This window comes from Lissotriton vulgaris, unplaced genomic scaffold (genome assembly GCF_964263255.1).
Source record: "Lissotriton vulgaris unplaced genomic scaffold, aLisVul1.2 SCAFFOLD_783, whole genome shotgun sequence".
Taxonomy (NCBI): domain Eukaryota; kingdom Metazoa; phylum Chordata; class Amphibia; order Caudata; family Salamandridae; genus Lissotriton; species Lissotriton vulgaris.
Window position 1 is genome coordinate 190497 of NW_028250878.1, and position 17994 is coordinate 208490.

Genomic DNA, 17994 nt, shown 5'->3' on the forward strand with positions numbered 1-17994 from the left:
ATTACATGTGGCTTCACTGCTTTTTGCAGCTATTATTTTCACCTTGTCAATGCCTGTTTATTGTATCTTCTCTGCTGGCCTTTGGAATGCTTTGATGCTGGGAATCCTGCTCATGGTTGCTCAACCTAAATGACTGATGTCTGTGATTTTGCTCTCCATTACCTATTACTGCACAAGCCTTATTATCCCATGAGATATGCTTGCCTTATCTTTTTTGTGATAGATCCATCACTTGCCTCTGTGATTGACCTGTCTGTCAGGCACAAACTCCATGTCGCATATACCACGTACGACTAAGGTTGCCATTGTTAAGAACTCTAAAGTTTTTTCTGCCTTGTCTAAATTAGAAGACTCCCTCGCTTCTTCTGGCTCGGACACAGTTATGGATCCTTCTCAACCCTCATCGAGGAAAACTACTACCAAACAACTAAAGAAGGATCCCCCCTCGCCTTCCACACAATCTGCGCCAGTCTCCATGGAGTTACTGCTGGACGAGATTAGGTCCTTTCGTCCATTTCTGGAGGAAATTAGATCTCTACTTCCTTTTATGGAGGAAACTAACGTTAAATTTTAAAATCTCACAGATAACTGGTCGCAGATGGAAACTAGGGTGGCCTCTGTTGAACGCTCTGTTGATTCTTTTCAGGAGACCTGCACCACAGTATCTCACTTAAACTCTCAGGTATCTGCTCTTCAGCGACATGTGGAGGAGTTGGAAAATAGGAACAGGCGGAATAACCTCCATATTTACGGCCTGGCAGAAGGTCTTGAAGGCTCGGACTCACTTGCTTTCTTCAAATCATTTCTTCCCAAGCTCTTACGCCTTCCAGAAGGTACAAATCTTAATATCCAGCGTGCACACAGGTTGGGACGCCCGTCTACTTCAGCCTCCCCAGCACAGCGGCCCAGCGGTGTCATTCTCTATTTTTTGGAGTACACAGATCTTCTGATGGTCTTGTCAGCTGCCAAATCTGCTTCAAAACTGACATGGTCGGGCTCTTCCTTGTTCTTTGCTCAAGACTATGCAAAAGCCACGGCCAATCGACAAAGGGTTTTTCTAAGTTTAAGAGAGGATCTTCGTGCAATGGGAACAAGATATGGCCTGTATCACCCTTGTTTGTTCAAGGTCACCTATAATAACAAGACTACTACATACGAAGATCTAGTTCGCGTCCAGAGTTTCATTAATGCACACAAGACTTCTGCCATGGATTCTTCTGGTCCTTCATCTTCTGCTCCTGGATGAACTGTGTTTTGCTGACTCTTCTCCTGCTGTTGCATTTTACCTTTCTACTCTTTAAGGGTTTTCCCCACGATGTTGATGCAATTTGTTTTTATTGCTCTTTAGGAAGTTTTCAGCTGCAGTACTTTACCTTTTCTGCATTATGTTGGTCATCAATGTTGTTAGTGTTGTTTGCTCCACTTCTCGTTATACTCTAACCCTCTGTTTCTCCTTCATCATCCCCACAGGAATTTCTACCCATCTGATGATGTCTCCCTGGTTCCCCACCTAGTCGACCTCGGATGTGTCACATCGCCCATGTGGTTCCACCCCCCCTCCATCCTGTCTCGTCTTCTTTTTCCATAGGAATGTTCTTTTTTTGTTTTCTCCTTTGTATTCTCCAATTGTGTTGTGTTCTGTTTCCTACTTTTGTATACAATGTCTCTTGTGGATTACGTTCACTTTACTCATTTTTAATGCTCTCTATTTTCTTTTCGTCCATCTCTTCCTTATCTCCCCTCTCTTACTTTTCATTGCATCTTTTTCTTCTTCTCCTAATTTGTTCTCGTTCATGGGTTTCTATTTGGGTCTCATTTGTTTTGAACTGATTGCATTTTTTTATATGTTATGTCTTTGAAAATAACTTCCTGGAATGTTAAGGGTATCAATTCTCCAATTAAGCGTCAACGTTTTCTATCTCACCTAGCCAAATTAAATGTGGATATTGTGTTTCTTCAGGAAACTCACCTTTCTGACATAGAATCTGCTAAGCTTAAGAGAGGTTGGGTGGGTGAAGTTTTTTATTCACAAGGAGATGGTAAACGCAATGGTGTTGCAATTCTCTGTCGTAGGTCTCTCGCTTTTACAGTTATTTCCCAAGAATCTGATACTAATGGCAGATTAACGCATGTCAGACTATCGCTTAGAGGAGTTCCAATCTCTCTTCATAATGTTTATGGTCCCACCAATGGTGAACCCCTTTTTTGGGCTGAGTTTTCTCAACGTATCACCCAATTCATGGATGACAACTTCATCCTTGCGGGGGATTGTAATCAACCCCTTGATCCATTTATAGATAGGAAATCTGATGCCACATATGTCCCCACTAAATCGCACAAACTTTTTACCCGAGCCATATCACAACATAAGCTTGTTGATTCTTGGCGACTTTGCAACCCAAATGTGCAGGAATGTACTTTTTACTCACCATGTCATCGTTCTCAATCACGATTGACTACATTTTTGTTTCCCATGATCTAGCTCAAACGCTTAATGCAGCGGAAATTGGTCCGATTCTGCTCCCAGATCATGCCCCTGTTGTAGTCAGCCTTGATGTGTTCCCTAAAGTTGATGGGCCCAGGAGATGGCGTTTCAATAATACCCTCCTCTTAGATCCCAAATTTTCCACTTCCTTCACTGCCTTTTTCGATGAATTTTTTCTGCTTAATGATATTCCGCCCATTTCGAAGCATACTGTCTGGGACACTTTCAAGGCAGCTGCGCACGACTTCATTCTTAATTATGTCGCAAAGAAACGCAGGACTGCTCACCACTTCACTAAAAATCTCCTTCTTAACATTAAGCGATTGGAACACGCCTATTTCACCTCTCATTCCAAAGATAGTCTGACAGCTTTGGTCGCTGCTAAGCTTAAGTTTAATGAAAAATCCACTGAAGATGCTTCCTTATATTTACTTAAGTCAAGTGCTAAGTTCTATGGTGGTAGAAATTTAAGCTGGGAAAATCCTTGCCAATTACCTGAAGGTTAAGCACAACAAGATGAATATTGAATTTGTTTATGATACCAATGCACACTTACAACACAAAGATGCTGACATCCTTACTACATTCTCCTATGAGACCTTATACACTTCTGAAATGCAACCCTCTCCACATTATCTCACGCATTTTTCTCAAATATTCAAACACCGGTACATTTCCCTCTTGATCTTTCCTCTTTGGAGACTGAAATTTCACAGAAAGAATTGCTCACCGCGCTCCAGCTTTTAAAACTTAACAAAGCTCCTGGTCCGGACGGTTTTACCGTTGAGTTTTACCTTCACTTATCCAAGTTATTGATTCCAAAGCTGCATTCTCTTCTCCATTCCTTTGCTGAATTAGGTGCCTCTTCAGGGTCCTTTTCAGATGCACACATTTGTTTAATACCGAAACCCGGAAAAGATGTGCAATACTGTAAGAACTATAGGCCCATCTCCCTTGTTAATATTGATTATAAAATCTTTGCCAAGTCATTGGCAATAAGGCTGGATCATTTGCTTCCTGACCTCTTAGGAGAAGAATAATCCGGCTTTGTTAAAGGTCGTTTCATCACTGACAACACCAGGCTTTTATTTAACATATTGTCAAAATCATCTCATCTCCAGCACTCCCTCGCGGCAATAGCCCTCGATGCTGAGAAGGCGTTTGATAGGGTTGAATGTCCTTATCTCTTCCACACTCTCGGATGGTTCGGGTTTGGCCCTAAATTTATTTCCCTGGTTTCATTGTTATATTCTCACCCGCGAGCGGCAGTTTATGCTAATGGTCAAATCTCCCCTTATTTTGACCTTGGCAGAGGAGTTCGTCAAGGATGCCCCCTCTCACCTTTTCTTTTCAATCTTGCTTTAGAACCTTTCTTGTCTAGGCTACGCCAGAACCCTGACATTCATGGCTTTCAGCCCACGGAATCCTCCATTAAACTTGCTGCTTATGCAGACGATATTTTACTCTTCCTCTCGAATCCTTCGGTCTCCATTCCTGCTTTCTTGGAGGAAGTGCGGCATTAATCCTTAATTTCTGGTTATAGACTTAATAATGATAAATGTGAGATCCTTCCCCTGACAAAATTCACCTTTAAACCTGACTTTAGTGCTTCCAATTTTACCTGGAGCCCTTCCCACATTAAGTATTTAGGATTGCACATCACCCCTTCCATCCTTGACACTGTTTCCCTTTGCCTTACTAAGTGCACTCAGAAAATATCCGACCTCACAGCCAAGTGGCATCCTCTATACCTGTCTTGGTGGGGTCGTCTGGATACTATTAAGATGATGTTATCCCCCATTATTCTATACACAATCTCCAATATCCCCGTCTCTATCCCAGCTAAATTGTTAAAGAAAATTAATTCAATCCTGTCCTCCTTTTTATGGCATAACAAACAACCCAGAATGTCCCTCACTAGGCTTATTCGCCCCGCTTCTGAAGGAGGAGTTAACTTTCCGGACTTCCCGACTTACCATAAGGCTTTTTTGTTACGTCAAGCTTCCTTTTGGTTACAGGAACCTGATTCCCCCTGCCCTTTGTGGACCAAGGTTGAGCGCCTTTTCCTCTCCCCTTTCTCCTTTGCTGAATATATCTCCTTTTCACGCAAACCATCCTCGATTCCTACTCTCCTTCATAAATTCACTGTCAAACTCCTCTTATCCTCTAATCCTCCCCCCCTGCGACTATTGCCGCTTTCCTCTCATCCACTATTTGGCATAGTAAATATCTTTTAATCCGAGTTAAACCCTTTTACTGGAAATCTTGGAGATCCAAGGGTTTGCTTTGGATATTGCAGCTCTTCTCACAATCCACCTTTCTGCCTTTCCACACCCTATGTTCCACCTTTCATCTACCCTCCTCTTTTGCTCCCAAATATCTTCTCCTCAAAACAGCGGTCTTGGAGGTTTATACAAGACTCTTGCAATTAACCCCTTCTCCGCCTTCATCTGACCTTCCTCTCCAACTTCATTCTATCCTACAAGTTCTTCCCCGAGCCTCTGTTATTTACAAACACCTTCACGCACGTACCCTCCCCAGACTCAAATCCTAAGTAGAGGAACATTGGGAAAGTGATCTTTCCACGTCATGGCCAGTATCTTTGTGGGACAAGATTTGGACAAAAGTTCGTAAAACCTCTAGGGCGGCGTCCTTGACGCAATCTATATTTTTCATATATAACCGACTGCTTCAGACTCCTTCTATCCTCCACAAGCGTTTCTTTGCCACCCCAGATGTCTGTTGGTCCTGCTCCTTACCCAATGCCACTTTGTTTCATATGTTGGTCCTCTGCAAAAATGTACATGCCTTTTGGTTACAGGTTTGGGCACAAATTAATGTTATTTTTCATACTTGTATTCCCTTCTCTCCTACCCATGTCTTTTGGGAAGTCTTTCTCCTTGCTGGGACGAGACTGATCTTTATGTTCGTATTGTTGATTTACTATTGGCTGTTGCGTTTCAACAAATACTATTAACTGGAAGTCTTCCTCTACCATTACTTTCAAAGCATGGTGGTATACTGTTTGTCACAATCACAGGCTTGATACTGCTTTTGTTTTTTCTGCCCAAATGGCATCTAAACGTGCGGATTTATGGCTTCCTGTTACGATGTATTTGGATAATTGTATAACTCGTTCCTTTTGTCCACGACCTGCCCAACAGGAGGTTTCCAAACCCCCTTGATGCTCTTTTTCATTCCCCTTTCTTTGTTAACACATTTACTTGCATAACCTCATTTGCATTTACTTCTATTGTATAATTATTGCACCCTTTTCTTTTTACTTTTTAATACCCATGATAAGTTTATTGTCGTTCCTTTAACTCTACATTGTATTTTGATTTTTCTTCCTCTGCTTTCCGTCCCCCCCCTTCCCCCTCCCGTCTTCCCTCACAATTCATTTATTGTATTTTGTGTTCATACTTTATATTATGATTAATAAACTTTATTGAAACTAAAAAATTTGTTTTAAAAAAAGGAATGAAAATGGTCTCAGAAATGATAATGGTAATACCAAGAGGTTGGTAAGAACACCCAGAATCCAGAGACCTTTAAGTTGCCTGCAAGAATTTGCAAGATTAGTTTTTTTAATTTATTGTTTACATTTGAAACTTATTTTTTCACATATTGACATTTGTAGCCAGCTTTTCGCGATAAAGAAGGGTGATATGTTGTGATCTACTACTGGAGATTAATATCACTTTAAGAAAGTGTATTATTGTTCTGTAGTGATGGGACTGTTCATGGGGGTTCGGTCCACTGGCAGTAACTCACTGGCTGGAGGAGGGAGCATAATCCACTGAGAGCTGTATCATCTATTGAAGAATTCCGGAACGTTTGTGAGATTGGGAGTATCCTCATTGCAGCACTGAGGTTATGAAAATATTCAGGATCTATAAATGGGATCTCATAGGCATCTCCACAATAGGCAATACTCTGGATGCGTGGGGTTGAAATCCTTCAAAACACTGCAGCGCAACCACAAATAGACACCTCCCATTTCTACTTGCAATTATGACATGCCCTACAGTTGGAACGAATAGATTGGGCTTCGATTCTCATGAGTAGCCCGCTGGAGAGTGAAGAGATTGCTAATAAAGTGGTTTCCCCCATATATCGACCATATTGAACAGCGAGCTTGACACCCTGGTGAAACTTAGGGCAACCTAGTACAGAGACTTGTGCCCCATGGAAGATGTGGGAGGTGGACCTCATGCAGCCCGAGAAGTAGCGATTGAGCCCAAGCTCAGACTATTCCAGCTAAAAATCCTATAAAGGACCTACTACAATGGAAGCTATTCATACGAAAGTGGCATGATTTCAGGCCCTTATTGCTTGTGATGTGAGGTGGGGGAGGGCACATTTCTACATACCCTTTGGGAATGTCTCGTGATTTCTTGGTACTGGACCGCCATTTTGAGGGAACAAGAAACAATCCTAGATGTGGACTCCCTCAACGCTGCTCTGAAAATTAGGCTTCATGCTGGCAAAGAAGGACATTGCTATGCATTAGGGCAGGCAAGAGCTGCCAACAAAACAACAATGGATTCCAGGCATGGGCTCATATATGGAAGCGGAAAGGCTGGTTTACAGCTGTACGGGCTGCCTTAAGGAGTTTGATATGATATGGGGTGGTTGGAGGTAATCTGGCGGTCTTGGATAGGAAACATGGATACCCAGCCGTGAAACCCTGACCCCCTTCATCAATGAAGACAAACTCAATCCTATTTGTTGTCAGTCTGGATGGTAGAAGGGAAAAATTGGACACAAGTTGGAGGAGGGCAGGATGTGAGAGAGACTCCTGTTGCCCGATAAATTTGATGTTACTGATTAAAATGCGGTACTACTGTGGTTGTCGATTATGTCACTTTTGTGAAAGCTGAAATAAAAAAAATTATTAAATAAATATTGATTTGCTAGTTATCTTGCAACATGGTTTGTTATTTTATTTATTTTTAAACAAAACTAATTCATGTGGGAACATTTTGAGGTTCGGTTCTTCTTCCTGTCTTTCATGTCCCTCTTTTCTTCTTAGATTCATCTCTCAGTTTCTCTGTCTAACCATTGTATTCTTTTCCTCCTTCCCAAGTAGTGAAATCCAGTCACAATGCTCTTCTTTAGAGAAGTCTTACACAAAGATATAAAGGTCCCGAAATGGCATACTATCTTCTATGATCCTTTTACCCAAACATAATGATACCCATATAAGTGTGTGTACATAAACACACCCACAAGCCCACGCGCAAAAACCAACCTAGAAGTACACATTTTCTAGACCATAGACTGGTAAAAACCTTGGCTGGCAACAAGATGTTAATCTGCAACCTTGAAGCTCCCCATGTTACCACATTATGAACTTGATGGTAATGCAGAACTCATAGTGAGTGGGGACTGGGTAGATTAAGGTTCCAACAGCTACTACTAATATGGAACCAGACTGTGGCCAAGCCCCAGAGAATGATCCCATCAGTGTCCTTGTGCAGTGTGCCGACATAACGACAGATGCAGCGGTGCTTGCACATGCAGGTTTGTTTGAATGTTGAGAGGAGGAGCAGCGTGCAAGGGCTATATGGGGCTCTGTTTTCCCTCTGCAACGCATGGTGTCGGAACCGATGTCTGAGTTCACTGAACATTTATAATTCTATTTTGTTTGAGTAGTTTCTAGGCTGGTACTAAGTGTTGGCGGCCAAACAGAGCTTATTTGGATCCTCACAATTTATCTTTTGGTAGAACTGTCCACCAGATGACTATAGGCAGAACTTTTTACTTCATAAATTGCTAAGCAATAAACCAAGACTTCAAACTGTTTGCTGACTTTCTCAAGCTCTTTCTTTGAGATATGTAGATCTTTGTGTGTTGTGTGGGAATTTGAGATATGGCATTTTATGTGTCTAATTACATGAATAATGCCTAACTCTATAGGCTACAATAAATTTTTATATGGTGCTTCAGACCACATTCCTCTTGATTCTAGGCTCTGTAAATAACAGGTGCTACTATTATCCCATGTAATGGGTTGATAGTAACCACTTTAATGTGGGTAATAGTAATGGCTGATCTCTGTTAATACTGCTTAATTTATTTAGCCCAGAAGACCTCGATTTGAAATGTGTGACTTGTAGCTCACTGCATGTTTCACCACTGAAGATGCAGGTCATGTTACAAACTGCATTTTTAACATACTTTATAATTGTTAGTAGTACCAAAGTCCATTTTAACAACCTTAGAATTATGAAATATTGAGTTCCAATACGGACTATGGGTAGTTGTTTGCATGTGGCAATTAAAGTCACTTTGTTACTTTATCGGAATTATAGCTTGTCAGCTATGGTTAGAAACAGATCTCTTCAATAGCCACAATAAACAGCTGGGCTATTTTATATGAAATAAAAATTCTGTCACCTATATTATACAAGCAACGCTCTTCTTTATGCACATTAACACTCCAAGCGTTTTTATGATTTAAAACTAGCACCAGATATTACTCAATTATCTCTCAAGCATGTGCAGTGAGTGACTGCACCCACCTGAAAGGGGATTTCTGGGGGTCCATAGGAATCCCTTTCCCCTAGGGAGGCCTTCTATCAGGGGGTGCACTGACAGTGGCCACACCCTCATGCAAATGAGGGAACAGCTTGGATGATGCTAATTGCTAAACAAAAATACCAAATGCAGATTATTATTCTCAGCAAAAATGGACCAATATTTAACTGTTAAAATAAAAATGACAAAATAAAAAATGAAAGGACGGCATTTATCAGAATGTTTTGGGCCTTCTTTAACGTATCCTTACTGAAGGCCTACAACTGAGATAGGTTCTGTCATGCTTTTTCTAGGTGCTAAGTCTATCTTTGTTGTCACTTACTCAAGTGGGTAAGTAGCAGTGTACTTTACCATTTAGACCTGCTCTGCAGTATTAGGAGTCTTTATCAATGTTTAGCTTCTCTGAAGAGCTTTCATGAAAGCAAAACTTCCTAATATCAGGAGATTGTCTCAATAAAAATAGAACCATAGTAACTTCCTGAATAAAAAGATATTCCCTCACTAAAAAGTTATCCGTTTTTATTATATAAATAAAAAAGAAGCGAAAACTGAGAGTCCACAATTACCGCAATGCTGTGGGGCTGACAGAAGGTAACCTTCCCAAAGGCACACCTGTGATAACGTCTGTGATGCTTTAAGTAAGTGTTACCACTATGTGAATACCTATAGGAACAAACATTTGCAATGCAATTGTTCTCGAATTCATGCGAGTTTGAGCTATTGGCATTGTAAATGACAATGCCTTTTACTTATAATTTGGGTTTTAAAACGTAAATAATATATATTGTCATTTGCAATACTAATAGATTAAACTCTCGCACATGAGAGACCTATAGGATTGCAATAAAGGGCCTTCTTGACCGCTTGTGAGATTGTAAATATCAGAGGAAGAGACCGACCTGTGACGTCTTCAAAGTTGTGATAAATGGTGCAGTGAAGAAGATGGGTAAGTGTTGTGAATTACACAGACACAACATGTGAAGTGAGAGTTAGATCAGAGCAATAAACATTAACAAGGCGCTACAACGCCTTTCACTCTGTGATTACCCTGTTGCGGCTCAGGAGGAAGAGCAGGAAGTTGGGTGGGCTACTTCCTGCCAACTCCATGATTTGAGTGTGCAGTGTGGCATTGCATAATGTCATTGCTATCTTTGGCCTAATAAAAAACACTCCAGCTGTAGTAGGGCCCTGGCTTCACCTCCTGGTGCAGGGCAGACTGTGCTTTATGGCAGGCATGGAGGGAGGGAGGGAGGGAGGGAGAGATGGTTTAGGCTGCAGCGCCGGCCTCGTAGAGTGCCCCTTCTATAACTAGCGAGCAAGAGGTGCTGGGGTGGTGATATTGGAATTGGTGGTGGTGGTACTGGTGGTAGTGGTGGTAGTGGTGGTGGAGGCATTGGTAGTATTGGTGGTGGTGGTATTAGTATTGGTGGTGGTATTGATGGTGGTATTGGTGGTGGTACTGGTATTGGTGGTGGTGGTACTGGTATTGGTGGTGGTACTGGTATTGGTGGTTGTGGTATTGGTTGTGGCGGTACTTGTGGTGGTATTGGTGGTAGGGTATTGGTGATGTGTGGTAGTTTTGGTGGTGGTGGTGATGGTATTGATGGTGGTGGTATTGGTGGGGGTGTTGGTATTGGTATTGGTATTGGTGGCGGTGGTATTGGTGGTGTTGGTGGAATTGGTGGTAGTGGTATTGGTGGTAGTGGTGGTGGTAGGGGTGGTGTTATTGGTGGTGGTGGTATTGATGTTGGTGGTATTGGTTGTGGTATCTGCTGTCTCGATTCAGCAAGTGGGTCCTCCCTACTCTAAGTCTATTCTTCTGGCCCGCAGTATGACTATCTGATGGAATACTTCTTTTCTCTATATATGCCCTCACAGTCCAGCCTCAATCCAAGCCAACACACCATCCTGAACCAACCTATTACTGCCCAATGTTAATCGACAGTCCTAGCGTAGACTCACTGAATACGCCCCCCACAGTCACACCCGATCCTGTTCAGCCTAGACGTGCCTGTCCAGACAAGTTTGTATCCAGAACACCCAAGATTCAAGCCCGAATGGACCTCATCTCTACATCAGCGATAACATACACATCCATCTGCCCTCCATTTGTCCTCTCTATTCAACTATTCAAACAGTCCAGCCAACTGTTGACACCCACAACGTCCAGCATAAATCTGCAATACTTCAGTCTAACCTTGCTACCCGCATCCTAAGAGAATCAACCCCACCCTGTCATCTCCTCCCCCTACCAATACAACCTGAACAAGCCACTCAAACACAAAACCAGCCAACATTTATTTCAGGATCCATCCTTTTTTTTGTACAGCTCAAATCTGTAACTCCTCATCCAACATAATTATACCCTTAGTCTAATTGTAATCTACTGTATGTCTGGCCAAAATCTACCCCGAGCCAAGCAACAATTTCCTCTCAAACCATCGAGAATCAAACTCTTCCAGATGAGGATTCGTCTTTGATCTCCCCAACAGCTCTAAATCTATTTCTTACCAAAACCAGAATCTACATAGTGCAACATTAGTCTGACCAAATTAACCTGCATTAAAGTGAAAATCAAACATTTAAGTCCCTCTTCCCTCCCTGAACATACCCGATACAAAGGCTAAAATAACTCACATCTCAGTCCAACCAGACTCTAACTCAAGGAATCTGACTGAATCCAAATTCAAAATAAATACGCAACTTCAGATCACTCTTAATTGACCCAGACACTCATGTTTTAATAAATCTATTTACCAGTCTCAATCTGCCACCCTTAGTCCAGCTTCAGTTTACCCTCCCTCCTCTCCACTCTGAAAACACTGCCTCAGCAGAACCATCATGCTACCAAAGCCCACTGTGAATTTATCCACCCATTGGGGCCTAATCTACCCAACAGTGGAAGACGGGATGATAACCCCTAGAACAGTCAGTACAAACTCCTACCCTTACCCTCCAGCTCAACGTGATTCATCAACTTCATAACCAGCATGGATTACTCCAGCTACAGTCCAGCCTGAATCTAGTAGTGAAAAGTAAAGCTTGAATCTTCTCCACTTAAGAATCTTCTCTACCTCTTCCCTTAGAGAGAAGGAAAAAAAGTACTGCAAAACTCTAGTCAGCCACTACGCCCCCGCCTCAGTCTAGCATGCATCCACATCTGCCTACTAATCAGACAAATAGTTCCCTCCCTCCAGAGCCCCTAACTAACCTGCATTTACACTATTGAGATAAGTTTCAAGAGGCCACTTGATTTTCCACTAGTTTAGTGAAGTCATGCAATGCTTGAATTCATCCTCCTCTAGAAAAAAATTGACACCCACTGCCCACCATGAATCTACCTCAACAATTTTCATCACTATGTCTTTCCGACACACAAATTCATCCCACCACAGTCCACCATCCCTCCGTTATAAGTCGGAATAAGGCATCACTTACCCACAGACTAGCAAGAATCTGCCCACAATAGTGCAGGCTCCATCAGCCCTAAAGGCTAGTGTGAATCTAATGTCAATCTAGAATACCCTACTACTGAGCAGTGTTTCACAATCTATTTTGACCTGAATGAAACCCCCAAAAAGCAAGCCTTTACCCTCATAAGCCCTGATGTAGCTTTAACCGCCAGTGACCCCATCCCACCTAAAACTTAAAGGCAGTCAGATATACACTAATATTATAAACGGCCAACAATTCCACGCTCCGAAATGTATCCTCAGTGCAGCACAAATCAAACTGCCCAGAGGAAGGCTTGAACCTATCTCCTCCTAACCTTCTGTGGCTATACCATCCACCACAGGCAAACTACAACCCAGAGAAACATCCCAAATGTGTCAGTAGCCTGATTACGCATTTATTGACACAGCTAGCAACAATGGCCCTGCAAAGTTGTGGACCCCACACAAGACATTTCTTAACTTGGGATTACAGTTAAATTAAATTTCTAATGCCAGCTAGCTGGTGGAGATCAATCTGGAGCAATTAAGGTCCATGGCTTAATCATTCTTGAGGTTTTTTGCATCTGCCTAATATTCAGACTGTTTTTGGCTTCAATAAGCTTCATTGTACGTTGCTTTGTATAGTTGGACCGGCCAGTTCGGTATGCATGTAAGTAAGGTTTAGATTACTCAAGTTAAAACTATCTAAAAGTTTTAAAACATGTAAATGTACAGGAATTTATATAGCGCAAATCACTGAGCGGTTTTTAAGCGCTTGCTTAGGGAACCCTTCCTGGAATTCCCCTGTGAGATAACCCCGGCAGGGTATCCGCAAGGTGAAAGCCAGGCATCCCGCCGCGAGGGGCCGTTGTGGAGATTAAGCAAGCTATTGCCCAGAGTCACAGAGTGTGAACCCGTGAATCGAGTAGGCACCGGAGTGAGAATTGTCGAGTCCATGGACATTTTTAGGACTCAAGACCCCGCCGAGCCGGGAATTGAACCCTGGTCCCGGGCTGACCTCTGCTTCCAGGTCTGCCTCCTCTAACCAGTGAGCCACACTTCTCCACATGAATTAACCTTTAGGTTAGCACAAACATATGCCCAGTTGTGTTTCAATTCACAGACTCCCTCAACAGAATGACTCAACCTGTTTATAAACGAGCTGTTCCCCACAAAGTTGACTGATATTGCAGTATAATTCTTGCTGACAGATTCCATTTTACTGATGACTGAAACAAATACATCAAAGAAGTGCAAACAAAACAGGCCACTGGCCTGAATCAACTCTATCCTGTCGTACCTAATGCCCACCAGTTCAGCTGAACATCAGCCCTCACTACCCAAACTAAACATATACCCAGAACAGGCTGAGTCTGATGCCTCGAACAGCCCGTCAGGAGCATGCATGACACGAAGCCTCATAGTCCACTCTGACAGCTCCGCAGGCCTCTGCATTGTCCCCTTGGTGGTCAACGCCGCCAGACATAATTCTATCCCCTGGCTTCACTGTGCCGAAGGGACTCAGTGACCCCCTCCCCAGTCTATCTGCAGAGACGCTGCCCAGTCCAGACAGTGGCTAAGCCCTACAGCCCAGTGTGAGATGCCTTTCTGCACCTCAACATTGCTCCAGCTTGAAGCTATACACCCCCAGATTGACAAGCACAGGTTCTTAGTGCCTAGACTCCTACTAGCAGCCAGTCTGTACAGAAGCCATGCTCTGCCTTACCGCTCAGTGTCTGACCCTGTGACCCAATGCCCACCTCACACCCCATGGGAGCCAGTTAGTGAACAGTAGCCCCATCCCTCTCACATCCCCTCTATACCCATCACCCTTCACTCAATGACTCCAATCCACCGCCTGCGACAGGTAACCCCCTTGACACTCCTCTGTGACATAGACCCCCATGCATGGTGACAGGTGACCCCTTGACTCCCCATGTGTGTCTCGCACCAAGGTCTGTGATACCCTCACCCAGTGACCCCATGCCTCATTAATGACATGTGATGCCCTAATAACCCCACATACCTCATTGCCTGTGACAGTGACCCCATTACTGATGACAGGTGACCCCATGACACCCCGTGTATACCCGCACCATAGTCCCTCACTGGGTCTGTGATACCCCAACCCAGTGACCACTCACCTCGTTAACGACATGTGATGCCCCAGTACCCCCCTAATCCCTCTGTGTCCATCACAGTGACCCCATTACTGATGACAGGTGACCCCTTGACACCCCATGTGTGCCCTACACCATAATCCCTCATTGGCTCTGTGATACCCTCACCCAGTGACCCCACGCCTTGTTAACGACATGTGATGCCCCAGTACGCACCACACCCCTCTGTGCCAATGACAATGACCCCATGACTGGTGACAGGTAACCCACTGGCACCCCATGTGTGCCTCTCACCATAATCCCTCACAGGGTCACTGACACCCTCACAAAGGGACTCCAGGCCCCGTTGATGAAATGAGATACCCTATGTACCCCTCAACTTGTTAGACAGGTGACCTGGCACCCATGTACCCATCACTGGGAGCCCTCATCCCACTCTTTGCCCATCACTGCAACCTTTTTACTCACTCGATGACTCCTGCCTGGCCCTGTCGACCCTCCCGCTCTCACAGCCCTTGGTGCCCACTCCCCATCCGGGACCTCCCCCTCACCCACCTCTCTTCTGCGCCGCCATCTTCAGCCTGTCCTGAGGGTCTGCGCCTGCACGGAGGGACACTCCCACAATCACATGACCCTGAGGTGCAGACAGAGAACCCGGGCCGCTGCTTGTCAGCCCTGTGTCAGTACCCATGGAGGCCGCCATCTTGGAGTCAGTCAGTCAGGCAGCGAGGGCTTTGACATTGTCGGCTGTGCACAAAACCAGGTGCTGGGATTCCCCACACTCTGTTGTTATCTTAGCGAGGGAGGCTCAATGAAATAGGGTGCGGTGGCTCCCAAACTTGCTACCGGTCATAGCTGTGAAGGCGCACTCTCCCGCTCGCCACCGTCCCAGTTTTATAAACCACGCACTCGACCCCCAAGCAGGCTTTGCAGCGCTTTACATATGTAGCAGTTGTATTAAACAAGGGGAGAGGATGGGGAGTAGTCACTGGAAAGATATCTATTCTAACAAGCATTTGCAATGCAATAGGACTCGCATTTACGCGAGACCTATTGCATTACAAACTGTAGTCATCATGGACAACAGGAGGAAGGTCGGGGAGGCCTGGACAACAGGAGTGAGGCGGGAGAAGGCACAGACAACAGGAGTGTGGGCGGGTGAGGGGAGGAGGCACAGACAAGGGGAATGCAGGTGGGGGAAGAAGGGGGCGAGAAGGCACGGACAGTGGGAGGGAGGGGGGAGTAGAGAGGGCAGTACGATAACCTCATTAAAAAAAATAGTGCTCATAGTCTAAATAACATGTACCATGTAACACTCAAATTAAAGGGTCCAGTAGCCATGGGAGGATACAAATGATGACATGGCTGTGATAAGGAGGGACTAACAAGCCTATAAACGAATCTGACGGCAGCATTTACAAAAGTCAAAGACAGTTACAAGCCAATGAAAAATATGGGCAGGGCTTCCCTCACCTACTGAACTACAGCAGATCTTCACCAGAGCAGCGCTTGTGCGCTGACTCTAGGCTCGACCTAAAAATAAGGCCACCTATGCCATTCACAGCTCGTTTTCCTGCAGCGCCGGACCAGCAGACTGACTGCTCTCCATCAGTGGTGATACGCAGTGTGTTAATCCGTGCTGCTGGAAATGAAGAACCCATAAAATGGCATTGAACACGTCTGACATCCACTACTCTCAATGTCTTATGGGGATGACCCAAACACTTCTCTATGTTAAGCTGTCTCTAGCCAGCCTTAAAAAGCTACAATATTTGGCAGTCAAGCAAATATTTTATCTTACAACTGCAAGATGTAATTTCCCAGAAAGTGAACACGCAAAAGTTAAAATGAGGTTCTGAAAGCTGGCAGCATCTTCTTAAGGGTGTCCAGGTAGCATATTGCAAGATTGTGCTAAAGGGACAGCTTACCACAACTTTTGATTAATGTTTATGTTGGAAGTCCAACATTTTAAAACAAATATGTTAATTAGTAAGATAAGAAGTTTAGTTCCTACCTTTAACACCATACTGCACACCTTCACGATAGCAAGCTGCATCACATCCCAAATCTGAGATAATTAAAAGAAGAGAAAATCCCAAAAGGTATTTCTGAAAATGAAAAGTTAGATATTAATCAAAAATGTTAGGAAGAGGGGAATGATTGTTATACGTGGCTCTTTCACTGTAGCTCCTGCATGAACACTCGCACCATGCTACACCCTACTGTACAGCTCACTAACATCCTGAGTCTGTGTGCCTGAAAACACTACAAATAAATGTAATGCAACAGCTTTTCTGGGATGAAAAGGTCCTTTGCATGATAATGGACGTGCAACGATCCCCCGAGTGCCCCAATTGTGCTGATGTCTGGATCCCTAATGCTGATTTTTGTTGCCATAGGCAAACATGGATTATGCACATGTGCCATGACATAAGCCTGTCTCACATTTTTGTGCTGTCTTTTTGGACCGAGAGAGGCACCCAAACCACTACCCTTATAGTGGTGGAAGGTCACTGCCTTCACCAGTAGTTAAGCAGCACAAATGCAGTGGGGCAGCACAGTATTTAGTCATCTGTAGGAGTAAGCAGGTGTTTTTTAACCTGTCACTGAAGTGAGGCCTGCAGGCTCACTCATTCTAAAGTTCAGCTGCTGTGTGCTCAACTCATCCTTGACCTACATTGGTTTGGTGTTAAGTGCTGCATAGCCCCTGCTGCCCTGCACACATCAAGGAAAGCTGGTTGTCTGATGACAAAAGGAGAACGTTTCATATTGTAATCTACTCTCTTTGGCATCAGACATCCTCCGATTCAATGTGGTGTGCTGCTGGAGACTCTGCAAGGTTACAGTTTGTGACACAGCACAGTCTCCAGCAACAGTTGCAGGCCGTGAAGATAAACAGGATGGGGCAGGGAGGGGGTGGACATGACAAACAACAGAATAGGGAAAATAAAATATATAAATAAAACCACTTGCCTTGCGCTTGCCGCATCGCCGGCAATGCAGTGAGTGCAAGGTAAGTGGTTGTATTTAATTATTTATTTATTTTCCCTATTCTGTTGTTTGTCACTTACACCCCTCACCCCCGCCCCACCCCACCACGCTTACCTGCATGTACTGCCACCGTGCAGTAATGACAGAGAAAGGCCTTGCAGTATTTCTGTGGCAGGCACAATTTTTGGCCACTGCAAACGCACCATGCATTTTAAGTTTTTTTGTTGCAAATTTAGCTTGCTTCGGCCTCAAAATTTGGCACCCAAACCTGCAAAATCATGGGGGGCATACAATACAGGGATAATGCAGTACTGTGCAGTGCTGCATGATAAATGTAAGTGCTGGGTGTATGTGTGCCTATGAGTGGTACAGTGCATGAAGGATACAGAGCTGTGCAGTGTGTGTATGGTGTATACATGCG

At 44.0% G+C, this 17994-nt stretch overlaps 1 protein-coding gene across 1 annotated transcript in view; it reads right to left on the minus strand.

Moving 5' to 3' along the window:
• Positions 1-17994, minus strand: part of LOC147663087 (beta-microseminoprotein-like) — a 113206-nt gene that overhangs the window by 91521 nt on the left and 3691 nt on the right. The window contains exon 2 of the mRNA XM_086950686.1: positions 16597-16690. Within this exon, the coding sequence (XP_086806812.1) occupies positions 16597-16690 (94 nt within the window). The remainder of the gene's footprint in view (positions 1-16596; positions 16691-17994) is intronic.